Source organism: Anopheles merus, chromosome 2R (assembly GCF_017562075.2).
Source record: "Anopheles merus strain MAF chromosome 2R, AmerM5.1, whole genome shotgun sequence".
NCBI lineage: Eukaryota > Metazoa > Arthropoda > Insecta > Diptera > Culicidae > Anopheles > Anopheles merus.
The window spans coordinates 24,124,103-24,149,558 of NC_054082.1; the positions used below are offsets into that span (position 1 = coordinate 24,124,103).

At 49.5% G+C, this 25,456-nt stretch overlaps 5 protein-coding genes across 8 annotated transcripts in view; 3 read left to right on the forward strand and 2 right to left on the reverse strand.

The window, feature by feature from the left end:
• The window catches only part of LOC121588742 (neuroligin-3), a 41,689-nt gene extending 36,252 nt beyond the window's left edge, over window positions 1–5,437 (reverse strand). For both annotated transcript variants that reach the window (XM_041907039.1, XM_041907038.1), the window contains exon 1: window positions 4,649–5,437. The gene's annotated coding sequence lies outside the window, so the exon portion shown is untranslated. The remainder of the gene's footprint in view (window positions 1–4,648) is intronic.
• Window positions 5,438–7,111: 1,674 nt separating this feature from the next.
• Window positions 7,112–16,144, forward strand: LOC121588719 (schwannomin-interacting protein 1-like). Of its 2 annotated transcripts, none has more exons than XM_041907001.1 (6): window positions 7,112–7,663; window positions 12,827–14,427; window positions 14,498–14,567; window positions 14,659–14,798; window positions 14,878–15,152; window positions 15,221–16,144. In XM_041907001.1, exons 2-6 carry the CDS (start codon window positions 12,892–12,894, stop codon window positions 15,393–15,395), a joined length of 2,196 nt encoding a protein of 731 aa, XP_041762935.1. In that variant the 5' UTR covers window positions 7,112–7,663; window positions 12,827–12,891; the 3' UTR covers window positions 15,396–16,144. The 2 variants fall into 2 exon arrangements, with proteins under 2 accessions (XP_041762935.1, XP_041762936.1); XM_041907002.1 differs by lacking the exon at window positions 7,112–7,663 and adding an exon at window positions 10,924–11,051.
• Window positions 16,145–16,324: 180 nt separating this feature from the next.
• Window positions 16,325–18,227, reverse strand: LOC121588720 (U3 small nucleolar RNA-associated protein 15 homolog). Its single transcript, XM_041907003.1, has 2 exons — window positions 18,051–18,227; window positions 16,325–17,966 (listed from the first exon to the last, which is right to left on the reverse strand). Exons 1-2 carry the CDS (start codon window positions 18,138–18,140, stop codon window positions 16,494–16,496), a joined length of 1,563 nt encoding a protein of 520 aa, XP_041762937.1. The 5' UTR covers window positions 18,141–18,227; the 3' UTR covers window positions 16,325–16,493.
• A 311-nt stretch (window positions 18,228–18,538) lies between these two features.
• Window positions 18,539–19,087, forward strand: LOC121588856 (protein kish). Its single transcript, XM_041907286.1, has 3 exons — window positions 18,539–18,631; window positions 18,696–18,805; window positions 18,890–19,087. Exons 1-3 carry the CDS (start codon window positions 18,629–18,631, stop codon window positions 18,993–18,995), a joined length of 219 nt encoding a protein of 72 aa, XP_041763220.1. The 5' UTR covers window positions 18,539–18,628; the 3' UTR covers window positions 18,996–19,087.
• A 253-nt stretch (window positions 19,088–19,340) lies between these two features.
• Window positions 19,341–25,362, forward strand: LOC121588855 (OTU domain-containing protein 5-B). 2 transcript variants are annotated; one of them, XM_041907284.1, is made up of 8 exons: window positions 19,341–20,072; window positions 20,329–20,414; window positions 21,806–22,328; window positions 22,413–22,569; window positions 22,656–23,367; window positions 23,457–23,587; window positions 23,655–23,891; window positions 23,985–25,362. In XM_041907284.1, the coding sequence occupies exons 1-8, from the start codon at window positions 19,923–19,925 to the stop codon at window positions 24,131–24,133; spliced, it is 2,145 nt and encodes a 714-aa protein (XP_041763218.1). In that variant the 5' UTR covers window positions 19,341–19,922; the 3' UTR covers window positions 24,134–25,362. The 2 variants fall into 2 exon arrangements, with proteins under 2 accessions (XP_041763218.1, XP_041763219.1); XM_041907285.1 differs by having other exon boundaries at window positions 19,344–20,072; window positions 23,481–23,587.
• Window positions 25,363–25,456: the final 94 nt, after the last annotated feature.

The window sequence follows — 25,456 nt, forward strand, 5'->3', positions numbered from 1 at the left end:
TTGCTTGCATCACCTCTTGAACATGAGCTGGAGGGAGGGGGGGGGGGGGTTTGGTGGGAAGGGGGATGGACCCGCACTTCCTGTGCAGTTTCGCACCAAGGCACAGTTAAGCGGATCAGAAGGCGATGACGTTGACAGAGCAACAGCAGGCCGAAGAGCCTTCGTCCGGTTTGCCCACGAGTGGTAGTCATCACAATGGCGCTTCACATAGGCGGCTTTGACGCTCGTCTCGATTGAGCGAGTGTGCGTGACAGAGAGAGAGAGAGATAGAGAGAGAGTAAAGAACCGTTAAAATATGCGAGAAAGGGAAAGAAATGCTGTGTTGTAGGGAGGGAAAAAGAAAAACATAGGAAAGTTAAAAAAATCAAACAACATCCAACCACATACGTACCCATACCCACACTCAAAACGCCGTGGGAAAAGCTGGGACACTTATACACCACCAACGAGTGGGGGGGAGGGGGGGTTTCGTGCAGCAGCAGCCCATGCAGTTACTTCCGCACGGCGCTGCGTGCGCGTACACTAACCCGTCAAAAGAGCTCACGTCCACAGGGTGTACACAAATCTCGCATTGACACTTACTTAAACGGGCAGTTGCTTTCACCGCCAGCGGGTGTGCCCTGTGTGTGTGTTTTTTTTTACTTCCTCACTGCGACTCACTATCTTATCCTTTGCAACCTTTTCCACCCCATCTCCCCCCCCCCTGTTTTTATGTTCACATTTTCAGTGGCACGTTTTATTGCGCCGTCTGCGAGCGATTTTCAGCAAAGGAAGCCACATACACATGCACATGCACGCCATCAGGGCCGGGGTACCATTAGGCGCCAGCACAAGGCTACACTCGGTTCGTACACTGGCCCAGTCGGATATTGTACCATAATGCCATCAATAAAGCTCCTCTACTATAATCCTCATCTTGCTAAATAAAAACTCGCCCAAACGCGATAGATAATGGCGCTGGGGCAGAAGAAACCCGTCCGACACTACATGGCATGGAAAAGCGAAAAGGTCCTCGCAGCACAGCAGCAGCTCAATTTCTACCACGATGGATGACGACACGATGACCGTCCGCCACCAGCGCGATGGCCAATAGAGATCGATCGCAACCCATCGACAAGCCCATCTCGGCGATGGACGGGACGAGCTTATCGAACCTTGACTAATGCTCTTTTTACTAAGGCCTTTTTACACGCGGCACCGAATGGGCCCCCCCCCCCCCTCGATCACTGGTAGGCCTATAGCACCGCCTCCGCTGCAAAGCTGTACAACCTGTGGGAAGGGACCCCTCCAAAAAAAAAGGGGACAAACATCTTAGGACAGAGAGAATGAAAAGTTTCGGAAATTCGGGGGTCAAAAAAGGGAGAAGCACAGATATATATATTAAGGATAACGATATTCGACCGGTTCCGAACAAGAGAGCCGAACATGGAATACGAAATATCGCATTACTGGCCGTAATGCCCGCTTGGTATGTCATGCGACTCTTTTTTTCCTCGTTTTTGCTTCACTTCTGAGTAGGAATGGCAATAAAAGCGCAAGGATGCGCCGGATCTCGAGTGCTCCCTCGTTGACCCGCCAAACGATGGCCATCTCATTAATGATGGGTGTGTTTTCTTTTATCCGCAAATGACTCCCAAGTTTGTTTGGTTACGTGGGTCTATGTTTGAATATGTCTGTGTGTGCGTCTGTGTGTTTATTATGGACATATGGCCCGGTTGTTGCTCGCTTTTTCCACCCGTTTTTGGCTACGCTGCACGATCCCTTTTTTGCTCGTGTTTGTACTCGTGTTTGGTTCCGGATCGTTGGCTTTTGGCTTTCCATTACACGCACACACACACACAAAGGCCACCTCCGCCGGCATGTTCTCGGAACATCACGCTGCCACGCTCGGTCACCCTCCTCCGGGTGCTCCCGTGATCGTGATTGACGCCCTAAAGGGCAAACGGGGTCCCCAGTGAAAACCCAGCGTTGCCTTCCTTTCTCCCTGGGGGGAATATAGGGACATGGGGTTCGCCGCTATAGAAAAACCCCCAGCGCAAGGCAAAGCGGGGCAAACCCCTGCTGCCATAAAATGGTGCTGCAGGTGCGAATGAGCACACGGTGCACATGGTGCAAAAGGTAAACAATTAATGGGCGCTTCCAAGAAAAGCGGTGCTCCTGGGAGGATGCTTTTTTTTTGCGTGATGGACGATCCCCTTCCGGGGTCGGTTGGGCAGGGTCCAGCTGCCGGTGTGCTAGTCCAGCATTCCTGTACATCGATCGGGGGTTCAGCTTCTGGAGCGAAACCACTTGACCAGCGCCCTACAGCAGTCGCATCAAAACGTCTTAGCACACACACACACTCCAGGGAAGGAATGCGCGCAATTCCGGGATGCGGTTTTCCAGCAGCTGGGATGGCTGGTTTTTACCTAAAGCCGGCAGTTTCGGCCCCTTCGAGCCGGATACACTCATCGATTTCCTATTTCGAGGAAGGAAGCAGAAAACTTCCCAGCACGGAAGTGAACGATTTAATCCAATACTCACACTCCTGCCCTACCCCTCTGCCCAATCTGCCTGTGGGGCAGATTTCCAATCGAATTAGCAAACAAACCATGTACACACACACACTTGCCGCCCGCTTTCTACGACGCCGGAAATGAGCATTTCGTGGCGCAGCCTTAAGTCCGGCTACCAAGAAGGCAACGCAGGAATCCTGGCAAAGCGCCTAAACCGAAACAACAAAAACAACTGCTAGAATAACGACAAACAACAACACACACAAAAAAACAACAACAGTTAAACCGGATTAACGAAAGTAACGGTCTCGTTTCCCTCGGCGACCAAGCCCGCAGGGCAAGCAATTTCGCGGTTGCCGCATAAGCCGTAGCTGCTGCTGCTGCTGCCGTTTTTTTTGTCCTCTATTTGAGCCCTGCCCAGATCTTGGGGGGGGGAGCACGGGCTTTGCTGGGCGTTAAATTACCACTTTCAGCCGCTGACGGAGCCGCTGACGTCGGTCGCAGCAGATCGGTTTGTTTACATAGGGGTAAAGGGTACCGGCGTCATTCTTCCTTTTGCTGCAGGAGCGTCTTCTACGGCGCACTGCTTCTGCTTATCGGAGGCTATCCAATTTCCAGCGAAACCCATGCAAGACCACGACTTCCAGCGGCGAATGTGTTAATTTTCGGTTTGAAGGGGTCCTTCGGCTCATCGCGCCACACTTTGTTGTGACAAACCTTCTGCTCCTTTCATTCGTTCCATTCGTGCCTATGTGTCTGTGTGTGTGGCTGTGTATTTGTGTATGGGTATAGCGATTAACACTTCATTTCCGTCCTGCCGTGTGCGAGATGGACGGAATCGGGGAAAGTGATCCTAATGAAAATAATTCGCAATTTCATCTTTGTTGTGCCTGCCGCCAAGGACAACCCCACGCTCCCTCTTTGCATCCTTGCCACCTCCGCAACCGTCCACCAGGGGTGTCCGACGGGGCGGCTCAACAAACAGCGGTTCAACAGCGCCGTCCTGGGACGGCCTGGCTCGGGGCTGGCCCTTCTGGCCGACGTACTTTCGTTTCGCTCACACATTCGCTCACGGCCGCTTACTCATACCCTCATCGGGTGCCCTGGCTGACTCACTCACTTGCTGGCGTTCGTCACTCACCGATTGCAGCCTACCTCCGCCCCATCCATCCCCCTCCTTGCCCCCTCTCCCTCCACGGGGACTGTAAAATGATGGTATGGACCTACACACACACACACACATACACAATCAAACACATATGCTACATCATGCTCTCGTCCTAACGATGGATGCTGAGGGCGCTTCTTGCTCGCTTCGGGAGGGGCGGCAGGCGCACCAAGCGAGTCCTCAAGGATTACTTCTTGAGTTGCACGGCGAAGAAGGGAAGAAGGCGGGGAGGGGGGGGGGAGAACGGGGTGTAAGAGGGTGAAAGCACGGGGAACAATGAGCACGGGGCTGCCGGGAACGTGCAGATCGATACGTTATTTACAACACATAACGGGGTTTCCCATTCCCATTCGAGCATCCTTGGCAGCTTCCACGGCTGTGCGCCCTGCATTCCTGCACGTACCCGAAGCACAGCCCCAAATGCCCTCTGCCTTCCCTACCCCCGGTTCGTACCCAAGGGCGAAAGCCGTAACCGTCCTCGGAACCGCTTGGATAGCTGTGCAAGCTTTTCTTCCCACAGAGCTAGGCGCCAAGCCATTACAATGCTCCAGATTTTCCAGAATGGCTAGAAATGGAGGTGGGTTGGTAGCGGTTTCTCATACTTTTTGTGTGTGTGTGTTTGTGTGTGTAGCTGATGCGTTCAAATACTTAAAACTCATCGAATCAGAACCGATTCCGGAAAATCCCGCCGGATGCAGTAAGGGCTCAGCATTGCTGTTGGCCGAGCCACTGCTGAAACAGGCCACGTGACGGAGCAGTCGCGTCAGCGGGCTGTAACGACGTTCCACAAGTCGATTGATAAAACGTCACCCCCCCCCCCCCTCTTGGCTATCATCAAACGTTGGACTTCGAGGAAAGCGATCCTTCGACGCGATAATGAGCGGTAATGAAGGGCAAAAGGGGAACACGCCGAACGGGACGACATTTTCAGTTACCGCAGACCATTAGACCATATTAGTGCTACCGAGCTGAGGTTTTTGCGTACCGGAAATGAACCTTTCTGCTCCTTTGCTCCTGCTTGCTTGCTCGACGAACCTCGCGGGTCTCCTCTTTCGGTGTGGTTTAAGGGTATCCTTTTGGCTATTCCACGCGCTCGTTGTCTACTGCCGCCGTGTGCACTTGAAGCACGCTTTTCTTTTCTTTTTTCACAAACACTCGCACACACACACACACTCACACACACACACACACACTTCAAGAACCACACAAACACAGCACCACTTTTCGCCTTTTGCTTTGCAAACACGTCACGCGGATAAATCTTCCCACTTCCACTGGGCGCACGATACGGGCACTGGTGCCGAACGGTGGATGGTTTTCTGCGTTGGCACGGCCTGCTACGCGCTTCCAGCAAGTTTAGGACGAATCTGCAACCACCACTCGTGCAATCGTGCACCTTACACACGCGCTCACTCGCTCGGGGCCAGTCACCAGTCGCACGCACGGGAACCACGCACGGCACGGCAGGGCAGAAAATACGGATGCAAAAGCCCAGGGAAACGGTGTGCGAGCTAGTGCGCACAGTGAGAGAGAGAGAGAGAGAAAGCACAGGCGGAGGCTGTGGAAATTGGAAAGCTGTCAACAAAATGACGACGACGGGCGACGACAGCACGGACCACCAGCACGGCTCACTACGCACGGGCGAGCACCGCTTACGCCAGCCAGCTAGCGGGCAGGCAACGACAACGACGACAGCGAGGACGACGTGACACCCGTGTGTCCTTGCGAGATGAAAGCAGCAGCGGAGCCAACCAAGCCGAAACTGGTGCCGGATGCTGCGCTCGCCCGAGTCCGGAGCGCGCTTGACATTCGATCGTCCGATAGCGTTGAGCCGTGAGTGCCCGCGTGCGTGTGCGTGCACAGGAGAGTACAGTGAGCACCGTGCAGCCTTCGCGTCTGAAGAGCGCGTGAGCGCAGCAGAGCGCTTCGCGGAGAGGTCGTGCGTGGTGGGGGACGGCCGGGCGATGAAAGGGAAGTGCTGATTGAGAGCACAAATATGATGGTAATGAACACGATAAGCTCTCGAGTGCCTCTCTTGCAGGAAAAGCGTCATGTCAAAAGGTGACCACGGAGCTTTCCCGCTGAGCTTTCACTCACACTGCACTACCGATTTGTTTAGCCGTGACGTGCGCTTTGCTCTCTCTCTCCCTCTCTCTGTGCTCTCAGATCGCATGCGTTGCTAACGAGACTACTACTAGAAGGAGGGGGGGGGGAGATGAATTTGATTGAACGAGAGGAGGTCGGGGAGCTCGTTTGGTACGTGAGCCTCATCGCCGTGGGGGTTGATGGATTGGGACATTTTTTCGGTGGCTACTGCGCGGGTTGCCGCGCCTGCAGCTGACAGATGTCACGGAAACGTGTTTGGAGGTTTTAAAAAGTTACGTTACACTTTTTGGCGCATGGGGATCAGTGGAAAAATGAGGGAAGAAAACCAAGCCTGGTATAATCCTTTCTGCCAGCGGTGGTAGCAAGTGTATCTGACAAGTGAACTGTGCCGTTGACCCTTGGCTACGCCGAGCGAAGGATTGTAAAACATGCAGCGATTTATCCACAACCCTGAAAAGTGAAAGGTACGAGCAGTTGAAGTTTAAGCAGCAAGCAAGCAGCGGTTTAATGCATGGCATCTGGATTTGTATCTGGATCGGGGACGTGATCAACATGACTCTTTATTTCACGCGAATTATATTATTTTACAATAAAACAACCTTTTTAGCAACGTTGTTTGTTATCGTTTGTTATCTCTTTCTGCATCTATCGCACTCTCTGTCGATTGTTACACGAAGTTAGCCGTAGGATCGAATCGATCGTTTATATTTATTAACAGTATCAATGATAGTATCAAATCAATCAATGATACTTGAAAATCAACAATATAATTGATCATACGACAAAAGTTTAGCAACTACAGTAGAACCGGCAGGCGGATTCACCGGTGGGCCGCTAAACCGTGCGCATGAATTTGACAGTTGATGAAGTTGAAAAACCATTTTTTGTGGACCGGTGGACCGGATTTTTTACACAAATTGTCGAAACAATCTTCGTATTGGAAAAAATCGAAAAATATTCTATTGTTGGGTAATCAATTGGTTTAAAGTGAATTTTTACTAAAATCAGTTATTTCTATAATATTTATATGAATTCGAAATTGCTTCAGTGAATGGTTTAGTTATAATGCACACAATACCGTTTAAGGAGGATAAAAATTAGATCCAAAACGCTTTGTTGCATTGTCCCTAAAGGGTTTATCCAAAGTGTCGCACACTCATGGCCCAAATGATCCAACACGTTCAGAAAAGTAAAATTGGCATATTATTTCATTGTTTTTTTTCTCAAAACCTAAACGTCAAAGCCCTCTGGTTCCAACGATATTTTTCCATCCACTTTTGGGACATTAAGCAAAGCTTTCGCACCGTGCGCGGCACATGCGCACCAGTAGACACCACCAAGTGCACCACGAGCGTGCTACGTACGAATAGCGCGTCAGTTTTCGGCAGCAACAGCAAACGGATAGCGTTTTCCGGGGGGTCTACCGTGCGGCAAAATTCGTGCCAGAAGCTCAATACATCATGTGAATGGGCCGATTGATTTTCACCCACCATCGGAGACGATTCGAAGACGATTACGGTGCACACGACCATTGCAGGGTAGGGAGGAAAAAAGAGGAGTCCATTGAAAAGTGTTTTAAAACGTTCGGAATTTCGTGCGCGTTCCGGGCCTGACCAACAAACGAAGGAAGCAAAAACAACAACAACAGCAACAACAAAACACGAGGGAAAAAATCAGTTCATAAAGATAATTAGTTGTCAGTGCTATGGCTGTAACGCCCCATTGAGAACCCAATGAAGTGACGTTAGCAATCTAGTTGAAGAGTGAAATCTAATCGCACAGTGACCGCCTCGTACAAACATTGAGTGAAAAAAAGAGAACTCCAATCGCCCTGTTCTAGCCAGCGTAAAACGTTTGTGCTCGGTACTGAAGATTACAGAAGCTTCCTGCCAAGGTACGTACCATCGAGGCGCCCTTTCGTGCACCTAGCTGTTTCTTGGAACTTCTCTTTCCTACTGCAAGTGCGGTAAGCCCAAGGCAGATCAATTACGCCAAACCAATTACGTCCGTCGCTTACGCTGGCAGTGTGTCGGTCACTCGGAACGGCGGAACCGTATTACGAAATGACACGAAATCAACCACGTTTCGCGTAAGAAGTGGCAGGCTTTCGTACAAGTACAAGTGGTGCGTTCGGGCACCACCTACTCCAACGTGGCGCGCATGAACTCACTACTGTGCCAGCGGGAATTATTTTTATCACAACCATCATCATCATCATCATCATCATCATCATCATCACAGCCATTATTACCGCCATCATGTTGACCGAAATGGGGCACATTGGACGAACCGCGCTTCCGGAATTCGGCGTTCGGTGCGGGAGCAACAGAAAAGGGGGTAAAAAAACCCACCAAACCACCTTGCTACCATGCTACCGTTTCATTCAAGGTCGCTGTCATTCACGTGTCTTGATTTGATAGGCATTTGGTGCGTTCATGCAGGGAGGAAGCATAAAGCTCACACCCCCATTCAAGCTGAACCATTCGAAGCACATCGACACGTGATGAGCGGTATATTTTCCGAACACTTTTTTTGTATCGGCAATCGAACGGCACCTAGATGTCGATTAGTGTGAGTGTATGTGTGTCCTCGGAGGGGGTTTGAGCAGAAACAAAAGGGAGGAAATTCCGGGCGCCGGTGCTTGAAATGGTCACCAGAAATATTTACGAGTGGATGAGAGGGGAGGAGGGGGACGGGTGGGCAAAAAAGGAACAAAGCACTCGATTTACGTCACACTTAGCGAGGTCGATTGCGGTCGATTACTCCTACTTGCAGGCCAACGAATGCCGGTCATGACCGGTTACAATTATAGCAAAGCCATTTGCATCAACCATTGCTCGTTGCAGAGTGGGTGGTGGGTTGCGTATTTCACTGCCTCCACTGGCAAAGGGTGGAGAAACTTATTTTTACATTACAATATTTGCTTTGATTGTTTGCGCATTATTATGTCGCCCCTAAATAGCGACAATCCGCAGTACGCATCGAAGCACTTTCATTGCACTCCCAAGCAACAACGATTGTTCGCTCTGCGTGTTGCCTACATCTAGACGTGTTTGGGGCTGTTGCCTACATCTAGGCGTGAAATAGACATTTTGTTAATTTTGCTTGCCATTCAGTTATAAAATGAAAAATAAAGTTTGCCACGCTGCAAATGTATTTCGTGGCGGCCTTTCACCCATTCAAGGTCAGCATTAGCTAATGTGAACCACTGCTGAGACACGCTCGTGTTCTAATGGTTCACTCTCATCTCATACAGCAACTGCGCGCGTGCTGTGCTCGGTGGGTGTCTCTTGCTTTCGGGTGAAATGCTACCCGAAAAGTACGCTCACGCTCGCTCGCAAACCAACCCAACGACAGCAAATCATTCAGCAAACGCACCATGCAGTCGTGGGTTGCGCGTGATTCCCTCCCATGCGACCCAGTGTTTGTGTGTGTGTGTGTGTCGCCAAACTGCCAAGCGAGTGCGCTCCCTTTTCGGCAAACTGCGTCGAGATAGACCGGAACGTTCTCCACGGTTTTGATTCCACGGCCTCGGAAAGCCAATCCCTACCACTCCCCTGACTGCCATGCCAGAAGCCGAAGGTCGAGGACACGGAAAGCTTTCGCACTAATACCGACGCGCGCCCCGACGTGGAAGGGGCGGGCGAATTGTTACGAATTCATTCTTGCGTAGGCTGAGAAAGTTGGGACAAATTGGTGCGTCGTTGTGCGCGAAAAACACAGTTCGTCCACCCAAAGCTCATCCCACCCCAGCCAAGAAACGCTGATTCGAATTCTGTTGCCCGGTATGATGAGTTGCCGTGCCCCCGATTAAACGCCTTCACCTTTTTCTTAAAGGTTACGCTTGCGGCAAGCAACCTCCACCTGGATTAGGAACGGCAAATCGACGTGTCCGGCTTTCTTTGCTCTCTCTCTCTCTCTCTCTCTCTCTCTCTCTCTCTCTCTCTCTCTCTCTCTCTCTCTCTCTCGTTCCCTCTGTTATCGTTTGCTGGCGTAACGAAATTCATTTCTATTTCCAAATCCTGTTGAATAATTCATTGACCTTAAGATGGGCACCAGGTAATGGGATTATTTTCGGTGCGCCTGTGTTCTTCTTCCGCCCGATTCTTCTGTGCGCCCAATCTTAACATGCGCTATGTTTTTTTTTTTTTTTTTTGTATGCTTCCCCTCTTTTTTGGCACCTGCCCAACCAGGTCGAACTCGGGACAAACAAGCAAAAAACAAAAAAACGCTTCCAGTTTTCCGCTCCGTTTTAATCACTTTAATTTCTCTGCCAGCGACATTTCAAGGATTGTCGGAAATTTATTTCATACTTTGTGTGTGCTGTGTTACGAGCCCAACGACGCAACAGTGAGGGGGGGTTTTTGTGCGAATGTGTACGCTAACTTCAAGCAAAACAATAAAAAAGGGAAATATAAAGGTTTCTGCTTCTGATCATAATGTTACCAAACTACACGATTTGCATAGCATCATTTGCATCACCCTGATTAATATGTGTGTTTGAGCATGGGAGAGACCAGCTCGCAGGTTCGTGCCAATTTGACATGCACAAAAGCAGGTGTACGTGAAGTCGATCTAATTAAAAGCTGGCTGGCAAGTTTAGCGGAAAAGATTTACGACCCGATGCCAAGACGCCGATGCTCGCATAAATCGAGCTGGGGGTCCCCCTTTTCATCCTGTGCCTGTCCAGCCTTAAGCCCTGCCGGCTGCAACCGTTCGAGATGGAAAATGTAGGAAAGCATTACAATTACAACAGCAAGAAAATGTGAAATTTTCCTAACAAGTACACACACACACTTTCACAATGAAAATGAAGCAGACAACAAGCAGAAACAGAAGGGGAAAAGGGAACCAAAACGCATAATGAACGCGATGAACGTTCGCACAACATATAAATTCTGTGTGCGTCTGCATGGCAAAAGAGGGGAGGGGGGGGGTTGCCTTTGTTCGTTCGCTTTTGTTATTGGAGATTTAGTGCGCGTGTCGTGTCGTTTTTCCAACCGGCCAACTCTTGGGAATTTTCCATTATTTTGTACCGAGCTTCCAGGTCCATTACCTAGCCCGAGCCCGTCGCGCTCAGGAGCATGTGTCCCCGCGATGCGTTCAAGAGCATTATTATTAGCGTGAGGGATTGTGTGTGTGTGTGTGTTTTTTTTTTCAACTTTTTGTTGCTGAGTGGCTTGGTGGCAGTGGGCGGGCGAGAAGATTAATTTATGTACAGTGCCGGTCGGTGAAGTGGTTTTCTTTGAAATGGAATTACATTTTTGCCCACTGTTTCTGCGGTAAGCGATACTTTTACGGTGCGCTGTGGGCGAGTGTGCTATTTTTAATGGAATGCAATAATGAGAGAGGCCAATCCACACACCACCAGACGAAATTTCAAGGATCAGCAGTGAAATTCTGGTGAATTTGCGTTGAGTTAATTTTGCGGTTTATGATGATCAGGTCCAACGTTTAAAAGATGATGATAACAGGGTCTGTGTGGGTGTGTTTTCAATCCGATTGATAGCTTAGCCGATGCTATCAGACCATTAAAAGCCATTTAAATGTCGCAACACAAAAATATGTGAATTGCCATTAAATCTAAAAGGTTTTTAATTAAGTGTAATATCTAAAAACTCTATTTAATCTCGATATGTTCAATCAGATTCAATCTTTTAGCAATGCTTTAACAACAAAACAATTGTTGTTCTTTGAAAACATTGTTTCTTTGAATTATGATATTATTTTTTTCATATAAGTATATATTCTCAATTTGGACATCTCACAACCGCTGTTGGAGGTGGCCGTCTGTAGCTGTAGCTAGTGTTGACTTGATCGATCTTCTTCTTCTTCTTTGGCACAACAACCGGTGTCGACCACCAAAAAGGCCTGCCTCTGTACCGCTTTTAAGCTTGGCGGATTTCAGTGACTTATTTGATTACCATACCCAGATAATCAAAGTCATACACGTATGGGAGGCACACGGGGGTCTGGTCCATTCGGGGCTTGAACCCATGACGGGCATGTTTGGTTAAGTCGTGCGTTAAGTCGTCGTTGTTCGATTAGAGATAGAGAGAATTAAACACACCTGGTACCACACACCTCAGAATGGCTCTGGATGGGACTCGATACCTTACGGCCTCGTATAAGCCAGTGCAATTACACATTAGACTACCGAGTCGGGGTTGCCTTTTTGCTGTCAAAAGCTATTATGTTCTTTCGAGTAGTTGATAGATATACAAAGTGGGAGCTTTTAAACTTGTATCAAGGTAAAATGAACAGTTAATATTTTAATGTGCTCTTGTACACATATGCAACAACTGTAGTATTCGATATATCGATTGAACAAACGAAGAAACTTTTCCAGTTAGCTGGTCCTGAGCAAGTAACTTCGATAAGAATGGAACATTTTCTGGTGCCACGCGTTCCAATCGGCATACCACTATACTTCTTTTGTAAATTAACATCTCTCATTGCGTGCAGGTCCCATGCTTCTATACGCTACTGAATGTAGCCTCTTTTCATAGCCCTGTAAGAGAAAGCTGTGGATGGGTTTGTAACTGAATTAACCACCAATTTCCTTTCCTTTTACAATGAGCTCTTTTGTACTTCGAAATGTAAAAGATGGTGAAGATGGTGGTGGTGAATAGGGAAGCCGAATTTATGCCGCACAAAATGAAACGCTGATAATGCATTACTCCACACCCATTTCCGGATTATTGCTGACCCAAATTCCGATCCCAAAATGCGGCCCACTATCGGGGTGAGAGGAGGCCTGGTCTCTATTTTTCACTCACACTCCAAAAGCCATTCGTTTCGCGAGCAGCAATTTCCGTCGCGCTGTTTTATGTGTTTTTTTTTCGCGCTTTTCATTTTCTCATTCACCGCACTACCGGGGGCGGTGGATGGTAAAATGAAATTTGAAGCAAATGGCAGCGATTTCCACGAGGTGTTCAGGCAAGGCCTCGTGGTTCATGGTTTTTTGATTAGCAAGAAGCTACGGTCTACTCGCGCAGCAGTAGTGGCAAAAGTGTTTTTCATTACATTGTTGTGTCACTTTTTTGTTTGTTTGCAGCTCACCACCCTCATCTTCCTATCAGCAAAAGCAGGTTAATAAGATTACACACCCGCAGCTGGGCGATGTGCACCAGAATTCGCAAGGGCATCATCAACCCGAACTATCCGGGCTTTCAGTCGCTGGCTTACACGCTGAACGATGACAACTTTGACTACAGCTCGGAAAACCCCTCCGACGATGAGGAGGACTCGTACGTGTCGGAATCGGACGACAACGAGATGAAGCAGCACGAAAGGAAGCCGGAAGTGGAGCCGGAAAGGCACGCAGACGAGCCGGGTGACGAAAATGGCAACTCATACGACCAGCGTGGCAGCGAGATGGGGGCGGGTGAGCACGCGATGCATTTAAATTCCACCATGGACGTACCGAAAGCTCGAGCCTCCACCTTTTACCAGCCCGCGATGCCACTCACAACGGCACTCGAGGCGGAGGAATGCTTCGCAGAGTCGGAATCGCCCTACCGTCGCACCCGGATGCGCCTCATACCGACTGGGCGCCACTCTCCCGCCCTGACGACGGCAATGACGTTCGGCACGGAGGACAAGCTGGACGCAGCGGAGCTAATCTATGCCTGCACACCGCCGGACATTGTGCTGCAGCACAGCTACGAGCATCGTACGAGCGTATTCGGGCCGTGCAAAGAGTTGGCCAAGATGTCGCTGGAACATGCCACCAATCAGAAGCCGGATTTGATACCGCAGCAACAGCAACCAGCAGACAATGAGCCGGGTTCGGAGAAAGAAAGTTGTAAGGCGCAGCTTGCGGACGCGCTGCTAAAAGATGTGATCGAAATTGAAAGAAACGATGAGAACGAGAACGAGGCGGAGCTTGGGCAGGATGACGACGACGAGCGGGACGATGAAGGTAACCGATCGCCACCGTCCCCTGCGATCGAGTTGCATCAGGCGGAGGATACGTTCTCGATTACAAACTGCACCATCGGCAGCAGCTTCCAGCAGCACCAAACGTCGCTACTGTCACCCGGCGAGATGCTGGACGAAACGATCCAGTGCTACGACGGCTCGATCACAGACGACGCCCTGTCGGACGATTCGGAACAGGAGTCGGAAGAGGGTGAATTCGAGTACAAACCGTACGGCGGACGGGACGATGGCTCGCCGAGAAGCGGCTACGCGACGTCCCCGAGCGATGTGCCCGCTTCCGGCGACAGTGGCGACAGTGCAGGATCAAGCCCGGGCGAGGTGCGGTACCATCTGGTGGACGACTGTTCGAACCAAACGGTACAGATCACTCGATCGCGCCAATCGAACGAACAGTCGCCCACCAACCATCATCACTATCACCTGCTGCAGCAATACGCTACATCCAGCGGTACGGACTACCACGGCAACCCGTCAGTAGAGCAGGAAATTAACTGTAACAGCTACTACGACAGCTCGGCCGGATATCACGCTCAAAACGATCCCTCCGAGTACGGGCGCCAGTATGTGGCAGCAAACCGGAACGAATCGATCGCAATGGAATTCTCCGAGACACGTCCGACAACGCTTAACCTAATTCGAAGAGAAACCAACTGTTTAGCGGACGAAATACACGCGGCTACAGATACTCAGCTTCCCTCGTTTGCGGACACAAAGGTTAGCTAAGATCATGGGGGGTTCTTTTGAACGATTACTTTATGTTTTCATTCCCTTCGTTCTACTGCAGCCTCTCGAAAAGCCCGAATCAATGAGTACGGAGACGGTGGTTCCTGCCCACCGACAGTCCTATCCAAAAGGTAAGAACTGCAATGAAACCTCGAAGAAAAAAAAAGGATCACAAGTAACACAGCTTGCATTCCGATTTATTGTTTTTTTTTTTTTTTGTAGTTGCGAAAATAAACCCCTTCTGCGAGGCCCTGTTTGAGGAGAATGACACGTGCGACTTCTTCACCAAACAGGCCAAGCTGCAGATCGAAGCACGGATGGCACTCTGCCAGGCGAAGGATATGGCTCACATGCAGATGGAGGTACGTCATGGAAATGCAAACACCAGTCCACTCTGTGAGCAATGTAAAAGGCACATGTTTAATGCTTTTGGTTTTCCAGATCGAAAAACGCAGCCTGCCACTGTCCCCCGTCACGAGGGTGATCCACACGGCCGTCGAAAAGGCGGGCCTGAGTTTGGCGGCGGACAAGCGACGCCTGTCTCGTTACTACCTAACCCGGCTCAACGTGCATCAGCTGCAGACGATCCTGACCGAGCTGCAGGGCCACGCGGAGGTGCTGAACGAGGAGCTGGTGGAGTTGCTAATGGTGCGGGACGATCTGCACATCAGCCAGGACGCCACGCTGATCGAAATCGAGGATCTGTCGCGATATCTGTAAGTGGGTTGGGTGGAGTGATTGCCATCTGCGTTATTGTGGATTGTTTTTTTTTCTTCTCTACCAGTTGTGCCAAGGAACAGACGATCATTCACGCTGAACGGCAGCGCAAAAGCCGCTACTGGAACAACAACCGAGCGGCGGCGCACCTGCAATCGCATCCGAAGCAGCAGCCGTCCTTACCGCAACCACCGATACGATCGACGTGTGGTACGGCGATCCCAGCATATCGTTACCATTAAAACAAAAACAAAAACAGCGCGTGCCGATTTAGGTTAGGCAAGCTTCTCAACCGCACAGGGAGAAGGAACCACATTCAAATGATCTAGATACAAACAAAATGAAGAGAGAAAAAAAACACAGATAAAGCAAATAATGATAACTAAACCAGAACATACAAAGACAAAAACATGAACAAATGGACCCAAAAACGAAATGATAACAATACAGTATGTAAACCCAGAACAATCCTCGATCACAAACATCACAACAAAGGCCACCGTCACACGTGGTTTGCAAAAAATATGCACAAAAGTATGTAACATTCCCGCCAACGCACCGAAACTCCCAGCCAGCCAGACACACACAGTCACCCATACACCACACCCTTGCATTGAGCCGCATAGTGCAATAGTGCAACGTGAGCTGCTGGAAGAAAAAGCCGAGAATCTCACCTTGTGATAGAATATGCCTGCGCTAGAAACCATGTACTGTACTTGTAAACGGTGGAAGGTATACTGCATCCTCTGCAAAACAATCATACTAGTTCTCACTGATCACTAATCTATCCCTAAACATCATTCATCACCCAACATCATCATCATCATCATCATCACGATCGTCACTATCGTCATCCAAACGAAAGTCTCTCCCAATCTCATAGTCTCTAACTAACAATCAACGCTCTGGTGATACACAAAGATAATACTGCAAATTGTTGTCTCTATTTTTCGATATCTAAAATCCTCTACGCTCTTTGCCCGTACTGAAAGTAAGCTAAAACAAAACGAAAATCTATCCACTTTAATCTAACCCCTTCCGCCACTTTCCCCCAACTGGTACACGTGCATGCTCTCCTAACGTTGCTACTTCCTGCGTTAAAGCGAATATTTGTTGCAAAAAAGAATAATAATACAAAAAAAACACATGTATAAGTGGAAGTGAACGTTTAACAAAATAAATGACAACATTTTCACGTTGATTTACCTGTTTTCTTTCCCGTGCTTTCGGCCTTTGAGCCAGAAAGAATAATTACCCATTACGCTTCCCTTTACTGTATGGGTTGATAGTTTCTATTTTTTCTTGCGTTGTTTATCCCTCCCCGTGCGAACACGTTCGGGTCAGTCGACCGATATGACCGTTTGATTCTTCGCCTTGTTCGAGGCGTCGTACGGTGCGATCGCATCGTCTACGGTGTCCGGTTCCGCCGTATCCGCCGCCACCGAAATCATGTCCAGCATACCCTGCAGGTTCAGGAACTCCTGCACCAGCTGCTCCTCCGTCTGCAGCTTGTTCGCGAGCGTCACGAACGCTTTGCCCACGATCGTGCCGGCAAACTTTTCCAGCGAATCTTCGTACACGTCCAGCAGAATATTGCCCGCGTCGATCAGCACGGGCGTGAACCGATAGTCGCCGATGTGACGCGTGAGAAAGTTGATGAAGTGCACCAACGACTCGGGCGAACGATCGTCCAGCGCCCGGTGCAGACCCTTCCGCCGGATTAGCTCCTTAATGAGGGCCACGGTTTTCTCCGGCCACATTCCCCTTACCTTGGCCGCCATGACCGCATCCAGGGCCTTCTTGTACTCGTACTTACGCAGTGCCCGATCGTGCCCTTCGTAGCGCACGTACTTGAACTCCTCCACCTGCTGGTCGGCCGGCTCGAAGATGTGCTGGTGGTGGCCCTTGCGCACCCGCTGTTTCGGCTGCTCGTCCCGCGGATCGCCCTCGCGCCGATAGATGGCGATCAAACCGTCCACCATGCCCGTCACGAGCGTGTCGTCGTTCTTCGAGATGCCGAGGCTCAGAATCGCGTTCGAGCTGTCGATCGTGTGCACCACCTGGTAGGTGGCTATGTCGTACACCTTCACGTGCCGGTCCAAGCTGCCGGAAAACAGACGCTTGCCATCGCTGGCCAGCTGCAGGCAGGTGACCGTTTTGTGGTGCTGGGAGAGCTGGGCCAGCTGCCGGCCGCCGGACAGGGCATCGTACACGTTCACCGAGGTACCGCCGGCACTGATGAAGATGCCACCGCTCGGCAAAAACACCAACGATTCTACCGGCTGCCCGTGGTCCACGGTCATGACGCACTCTTTCACACGCGTGTCGTACATTCGGATTTTACGGTCATACCCGCCGGACAGGATTATGTTCGGGCTGACCGGGCTGGTGCAACCGGCCCGAATGTAGTCCTCGTGGCCGGTGAACGTGTGCAGATGGTTTTCCGTCGCAATATCCCAGTACCCGACGGTACGATCGTCCGAGAAGCTCGCTACATGGTGTCCGTCCGCGGTAAAGAACGTGCGATGCACCGGAGCCTTGTGACCCTCGAAGTATCGCAGGATCGTGCGGGTGGTCACATCGAACAGGCGCACTTTGCCGAGTTCGTCGCCCGCCACCAGCAGATTGCCGTCCTTGCGAAACGATCCGCCGTGGGCTGCCTCTTGGAACTTTGTTATGTTTTTCACCACGAGCTTTGTGATGGGGTTGTAGATCTGCACGCGGACCGAGGCTGTCACCGCGAACAGGTACGGTTCTACCGGGCAGAAGTCGATGTAGTCGATGGCACCGAACTCTTTCACCAGTGTGGGCACCTAGCCAGCGATAAGAGACCACATCAGTATGCGCTAATACAGCGGTGAGTGAGATGCAGCTTTCAACTACTTCTAGCGACTTACCCCTAGCTTTTTCCAATAGATTGTGTCCGGCGACAGTACCGTCGCGGTTTTTGCGTAGATTTTACTATCGGTTTTCTTGAATTGAGACATTTTAACTGCACATGAAAAAAACTTTGTTTCACTGTATCGGCACCTACGCCAGCACGTGCGTTCGTTTGACGTTTGTTTGTTTATATGGTTTGTTTACAAATTGCGCTGAACAGGGCGCTGAACGGTCATCAAACTATCGTGTAATGTTTTTTTGTTGTTATAATTATGTTTAATTAATAATTTATTTCAGCCTGTATTTAAAAATGAAGCAAAACGAAATATTCAATCATCTGCTGTAGCGATTTGAAACTCAATAATCACCCGATAATTCTTGCACATAATGATATTCGGCCACGAATATCGAGGTCCGATCCCTCTGTCCAGATTCCAACTGCTAGAATAGCACTTTTCGTGCAGTTTTGCTCGACCGCTGTCATCTGTTGTCATTGCGTGCCAAACGTAAACACCCGCTACGTCATACGCAAAATCGCAACAAAAGTAGCAGATTTCTCCAATCGCTGCGGCTAGTTTTCGGTACAAAACAGAAAATGGTACGTTGAATACGTGCAAAAATACCCTTTCGTAAGTGTGTACTAATGCCAATCCTTTCCACAGAGTGCGATATTCAACTTTCAAAGCCTTCTTTCCGTTCTGCTGCTGCTGATATGCACCTGCACGTATCTTCGGTCGCTGTTTCCCAGCATTGTGGATCGAAATAAAACCGGGTAAGGAATGTATAAAACTCGCAAAACACAACGCTAGAGATTAAAACGCTCAAGCACTAATGACATGCCTATCTTGTATTGTAGTATGCTTGGACTGTTCTGGAAGTTTGCCCGAGTAGGCGAAAGGAAATCACCGTACGTTTCGTTTGCGTGTCTCGTGATGGCTGTTTCTATATTATTTTGGTCTTAACGTGTAATTATTGTATGAATATGTGAAAAAACGACTGCTGAAATGATGCATTTGAATGAATAAAGTGTATGTGTACAATTATTTCCAACTAATGTATGTAGGCAGGCCTTTTACGATTGTACAGACTGCAGATGATTGCCAGATTCTATAACTCGTCTTTATGTATGTACATGTTTGAGGTTAGTCGTATTTATTATTTTTAATTTTCCCTCATATAAATAAAGTTATTTTACCAACTTCATCTCCTACAAAAAATTAAAAATCTATTTTCTATCTCGTTCCGACAACTCGAGCCCGTGGCAGTGCTCGAATCGAGTACGCGCCTGTCACTGTCATTTCACATTCCTGGAAAAACATCAAAATCAGCCCGTTTCATTCACTCTCGCTGGTGGCACTCGCTCTTCCCCCAGCTGCTAAACAATAATATTGTGTGTGCCACAATTGCTTTTTGATCCAGCCCGGAGAGCTTTTTTCCATCAACTTCCATCGCTGTCGTCGTTTCAGAAATAGCTGGCGAAAAAAGTGCGTCGTTCAGCGCCGTACGTAGCAGCTCGTATCTTTTTCTTTTTGGTTGCAACCCCGCCTGAGCAATAGGTAGCAACAGTGGAAGAAGCAATAGTGGTAGCAATTTTTTGTCGTCGTTGTCGTCGTCGTCGTCGTCGTCGTCGTGGTGTCGTGGTCGTAACCAATCTCTCGCGCTGTACCGAGGTCGGTGTGTGCAGCAGGAAGTTTTGGTGTGCGGGAAAGAACTTGCTCTCGCTGCTTGCCCGTAGCAAAGTCTGTGTACCTTCTTTGTGTGAAACTGTGCGTGCTGTGACTGCCAGCCATTGTGTGAAGCGGGGAAAGGTCGTGCGTGCGTGTGTGTGTGTGTGCATGGTGTAGTTCTAATTCCGCGGCTGTGCATGGTGTGAAAAGCGGAAATTCGCGATGACTATCAAACCCGTGGTCAATCAGAAAAGTGCTAAAGAGGAAACGCAGGAGGGCACGCCTCAGAACGTGCACGGTGTGGGGAATGCGGGCGTCCGTACGTCGCACCGTAATGTGGTGCTTAATCAGCTGTCGTCATCGGAATCGCAGGTAAATATTGGCTCGTCCGGGTGGTTCCTTTTACCCCTCCATTATTGTCAAACCTGCCCCACCTCCGCTATGCGGTGGAGGGAGGGAGGTTAAAAGTGTTAAAAGTGAGGGAGGTTAAAAAGTGTAACCCACACCTGCCCAGCAGCGCCCGTACAAGCCTTTTTGGAATGCATGTGTAGCGAAGCAATATGTGTGTCACGCTTATTTTTCCTTCTTGCCTTGTTCCTTCCTCTCTGGTTCTCTGTTTTCTCCACAGGCACTGCCAAGGGAAAAACGGGTGCTAACACCGCACAGCTTCGACAGTGACAGCGTAGTACGTCATCGTAGGAGCCCACACAAAAAGTAAGAAAATTATCACCGTACACCGACAGTAGTACCTTCTCCCACCCTAACGATGCTTCATGTACGTCCACCCCGAACCATCCACCCCCGACTCGACGGAAGGTACAGCTTTATCGGGAAATCGGTCCTCCCACGGGTGGAGTGGGACGAGTATGCTGCTCAACCGTAGTATCGATTTCCAATTCCAATGTTCTTTCCAAATGGCGTCGCCGTGTGGTCGTCATCGTCGTCATGTTGTGTGCGTGTGTAATGGTTGGGAAGGGGTGCATACTTTTGTTTTTTTTTGCACCCCAAAAAGAGTTGCTTTGATTGTACGGAAATTACTCCGTTCGGCGTTTCGGCCATGTTTGTAAGGTTCCGATTGCAACGAATCTCTTCCCCCTTCGTCCCATCTTCCAGCGCACAGTGCTTTGATTAAAGGGAGGATGCTTGCAGAGACCACCGTCACGGTTTACTGCCGCACAGAGATGATGCAGTATTTACATACTAATTCCGATTTCAAGAAGAAGTAAACCTCCACCAAGATGGCACTTGAGATCGGTGCCGAACTCGAAGAACGTGCTACGGGCGAAACTGCAGCGTGCGCCGTGGCGTGCTTCTACTTTTCTTCACCCCTCGGTATTCCTTCGCATCCTGTCGTCGCTTTATTTGGACTGGCGTGAAAACAGATCTGGCTTTTCGCCTACCCCCCACCACCCATATGCATTGTCTTGCGAGATTCGGCGGATCCGTGAGGAGGAGGAGTAGGAGGAGTGACTATTTTTAGGTGTTGACCTCCGCTCTCTTCTGTGTCGCTTCTTTCCTTCTGGCCCCGTATGGTGTGTGTGTGTGTGTGTGTGTGTGTCGCCTGCCGTGGCCTCAGAGCGTGTGTCCGTACTATGATTTATGTTAGTTTGTTTATTTTTTGTTCCTGCTATTAACACTGAAGCAAAAAAGTCTCCTCTGTCTCAATGCTATGCTTGGGGCATGGGACGGTTTTTCTGGAAAGTTGGTTTTATGTTCCTCTTTTTGGATTATTGAACGGTTTTAAATGTTTAAAAAATATTACCGTAGATTAGAAATTCGAGATCATGATCGTTTTCTTTGCAGCAAATGTCATGCAAACGTCAAAGCGAAACAGTGAAAGAAGCAGATTAGAAAGTAAACAAAACTCCACTCCACTCCCGTTTCCTCTTCATTTGCCGGCCAAATTATGGAAATGCTTACCTTTTTTCTGGAACTTGACGACGGAATTATAATACTAAATTTTAGATCAAAATTTGTAACTAATTTATTTTGATTGAATTTTTAAACTAATTTATTGCTTAATTTGAACAAAACTAGTACTGAAATGCTAGTTGAAAATTAGCTAAATATACCAAAATACTAAATCCATCCTTTTCTACTTCTAGTCTTGGACGTCTAAAGCGTGACCATTACCACAAGCGTGAAAGTCGCGAACGGGAAAAGGCAACCGGTTCACCCAGCTATCATCATCATGTGGTGCTGCAACCGTCTGCCAGTGGCAAAAAGCAGTCCACCGCCTGCTCCAGCACACTGGCCAGTGCGGCGGGCGGGGGTCGATCTCCCAAAAGCACCCACCAGTCAGCCGGGGCAGGTGGATCGCTGCTAAACAGCCACCAGGCTGTGGTGGGCAGTCCGGGAGCGTCCGGTGTCGATCTGAACGCGGTGCTGGAGGAGGTCCGCTCGGGGTACAACAGTGGCGATGAGTATATCGACTCGAAGGACGCGCAGCTGACGGCGGACGAGTGGAAGAAGCGCGACGAAGCGTTCGCGAAGGTCCTGTCCGAGCGGGGCTTCATTCTGCACGAGATGGAGGAGGACGGTGCGTGCCTGTTTCGGGCGATATCGCTGCAGATCTACGGCGATCAGGAGATGCACGAAGCGATCCGCCAGCAAACGATGGACTACATTGTAAGTTGGAGTGGGATAAACTGTGGGGAATGTGCAGCGATCGGTGTGGTACTGTACATCCTGGCGTTCTTTTCTGTTTTGCAGTATCAAAATCGCGAATATTTCGCACAATTCGTTACCGAAGATATCGCCGATTACGTCGAGCGAAAGCGCGCCAATCACGTGCACGGCAATCACATAGAAATTCAAGCAATGTCTGAAATGTACAATCGTTCCGTGGAACTGTATTGCTATCAAACAGGTAGGCAGAGCGCAGAGGAGGTTTAATGTAACCTCCCCCCCCCCCCTCCTCGCATGGATTAACAACCTTTCCCTTCACCGTTACAGAACCTACCAACATTTTCAACTCGGATCAAATCAACAATGGCAACGAACCGTTCCGGCTGTCCTACCAGCGCAGCTCGCACTACAACGCCATCGTCAACCCGTACAAAGCGTCCGTCGGCGTAGGGCTCGGCCTGGCCGGCTACCGGCCGGACGAGCTCGACATCAAGCAGGTGGCGGACGCGGTGCGCATGAGCGAGGAGCTCGAGATCGAGAAGACGATGCTGGAGGACAAGCTGAAAACGACCGACTGGGAGGCAACGAACGAAGAGATCGAGGAGCAGATTGCCCGCGAATCGTACGCCCAGTACTGCCGGGAAGCGCGGCTCGGGGCCGGCGGTGGCTCCAGCCAGAACAAAAGCACCAGCAGCACGATCACCTCGACCGAAATGATGGCCGCCTGTGCCAGCGGGTCCCAGTCGGCTTCCTCGTATCTGCTCGAGCTTCGCAAATCGCCGCCGTCGGCAGGCCATGGCAACCAGCAGCAGGCGCCCATTTCGTCCGGCATGGGAAGCGATCGGGGCGCCTGCTCGTCCAGCTCCAAGAACAGTTCGTTCGAACTGGACTGCTGCTCGTCCTCGCCGTCATCCTCCCAGCAGCATTACTACTACGGAAGCGGCGCAAGCTCGAACGGCAATGGCACGGGAAGCAACAATAATAGCACCAGCTGCAGCAGCGAATGTAACCGTCGGAAAAAGCGTAACATTAATTCACCGTAAGTGCTCGCCTCCGGTCCAACTGTTCCGTGCGCGCGTGTGTGTGTGTGCGTGTGTGTGTGGCATTATTATCAACTAACGCATTCAGTTTTCAACTCAATTTGCCCAACAGGATCGAGAAAACGAACAGCGCAGAAACGAAAAAGTGCAAAGCGAACGGTAACCGTACATCCAGCACATCCTCGAACAGTCCACGCCGTTCCGAAAGCCCTGCTGAAGGTAAGGGGTGCAACAATGGTTGTGTTTGTGCTGCAAACAGATCAAATTAATGGTTCCTTCATTGTAGAAAAATCCCCCACGCCATCTCCACCGAGCACGTCGAGCACAATGCCGCCTCCGGCCAGAGACGGCACAGAGGAGGAAAGCAGTAGCAGTGGTAGTGGTGGCGCTGGTGCTGGTGGCGTTGGTGCAAGTGTCCTCTTTCCATCGTCCCTGCCACCATCGACGGGAGCAGCGCGCGACGAAACGCCAATGTCCGAGTTTTATCAGTCCCTGCTCGAGTCTTCCTACACAGACGACGGTAGTGAGTACATTCCATTTGAGCCCTGCAAGCACCAAACAACCCATCGTCCCCATTCCCAGTCCCAGGGCTAACGTACAGTCGACTTTCTTTCAGGCTTCGGACAGTTGTCGGAGCGGGAAATGATCCAGAAAGCGCTCGAGGAGTCGGCGATGGATTTTGTGAAGCGCGGCGACAACTCCAAAGCTTTCCAGGAGGATAAGTACGGCACAACGGACGAAGAGTACGATTCCCCATCGCCGTAAGCGTGTGCGGGAAAAAAGGAATGTGACCAGCTGTTTTGGGGGAAAGCGTCCTGGGGCGTGTCGTCTGTTCCCCTCTTCCGGTCATTGAATGTACATTTTAAAACAGGTTTTAGGTTAAAACCGGGAAAAATGGCGTGTGTTGTCGTCAGACAGGCGCACACAACATACACACAGCTATATTATGCACATACACTACACAGCAGGGATACAGAGAAGATACATAAAACACACGCAGCCAAACACAATGCACATGTCTGCGATTTACTCTTATTTTTATCTTGTAGGTTGATAAGAGAGAATGCTTCGTTTTTTTTCCTCTCTCTTTTTAGGATATTTTACGTTTGGCTATAGGTTATGATGGTAAAGTGTGTTCTTTGCTTATTTGTTTGTTTTCTCCCTTTTTGTGCTACTAAAAATTGCAAGTGATCGTCACACACACACACAAACACAAGCAAACACACTTGGGGCATAACGTACTGGGGACGGATCGCCCGTGTGTAATGATAGAGCTGCAACCGGAAATGGATTGTTGTTGGATATGCAATGAAAATAATGAAAAGAAGAAAAACGGGCACGAGGAAACCCGCACCACGCAGAACCACCCGTATGCAATTTAGTGCGTAATTTACGTGTAACTAACTAATTTAAGGTACCGCCGCTGTACATTTCCCGCTGAAAACAAAAGGCGCACGCATTTTACGCTTCGCGTCTCCTAACGGTATCGTTGCAACGTTGTACAAAGTAGAGGATAGTGTGACTGTATGGGTGCACATGGCAGGGACGAGTTTTTTTTGTTCATTGTTGTTCTGCGATGATGTGAACTTTTCGTTAGCGTTCTTGTCCGCTCTCTGCAAGACATTATTAGCGGGCAAAATGCGTAAATATCGGTTGCGGCGTTTGCAGCATTCAAACTAGATTCTGTTTCTATGTATGAGCGTGTGTGTGTGTGTGTTTGTGTTTTAAATCGTCAAGAGTGTTCCTCTTATAAGATTAGCACAGTTTTACACTTGCAACAAACACGACAACAAAAACTTACCCCACGAGGGAACACACTCCAAGGTTTGGGAGGGCGCGTGGTTCGTGTACCTATAAGTATAACATTTTCAAAATTCTCTTCTAACGCTCTAAACCAAGACAAAACGAGGGAGGAGGAACAAATAAAAGTGAACATAATAAAAGTATCATAATTAATAAAATCCAAAGTGATGAATTAGGATTGAACTGCAAAACCCGTGGTATATGTGATTTACAGAGAGTTTGCGAAATAGCCCCCTGTTTTTTATAGTTTCTTTCTTTAAATCAACCCTCAAGCTATCCCTCTAG

What these genes read in the sequence shown, in the direction of transcription:
- LOC121588719 (XM_041907001.1), top strand. Translation starts at nt 12,892, where the DNA reads ATGTGCACCAGAATTCGCAAGGGCATCATCAACCCGAACTATCCGGGC. An exon ending in CCTCGTTTGCGGACACAAAG is followed by an intron (nt 14,428 to 14,497) that starts GTTAGCTAAGAT and finishes GTTCTACTGCAG; the next exon opens with CCTCTCGAAAAGCCCGAATC. An exon ending in CCGACAGTCCTATCCAAAAG is followed by an intron (nt 14,568 to 14,658) that starts GTAAGAACTGCA and finishes TTTTTTTTGTAG; the next exon opens with TTGCGAAAATAAACCCCTTC.
- LOC121588720 (XM_041907003.1), bottom strand. Translation starts at nt 18,140, where the DNA reads ATGTCTCAATTCAAGAAAACCGATAGTAAAATCTACGCAAAAACCGCG. An exon ending in TCTATTGGAAAAAGCTAGGG is followed by an intron (nt 17,967 to 18,050) that starts GTAAGTCGCTAG and finishes ATCGCTGGCTAG; the next exon opens with GTGCCCACACTGGTGAAAGA.
- LOC121588856 (XM_041907286.1), top strand. An exon ending in GTGGATCGAAATAAAACCGG is followed by an intron (nt 18,806 to 18,889) that starts GTAAGGAATGTA and finishes CTTGTATTGTAG; the next exon opens with TATGCTTGGACTGTTCTGGA.
- LOC121588855 (XM_041907284.1), top strand. Translation starts at nt 19,923, where the DNA reads ATGACTATCAAACCCGTGGTCAATCAGAAAAGTGCTAAAGAGGAAACG. An exon ending in ACTGTATTGCTATCAAACAG is followed by an intron (nt 22,570 to 22,655) that starts GTAGGCAGAGCG and finishes TCACCGTTACAG; the next exon opens with AACCTACCAACATTTTCAAC. An exon ending in TTCCGAAAGCCCTGCTGAAG is followed by an intron (nt 23,588 to 23,654) that starts GTAAGGGGTGCA and finishes CCTTCATTGTAG; the next exon opens with AAAAATCCCCCACGCCATCT.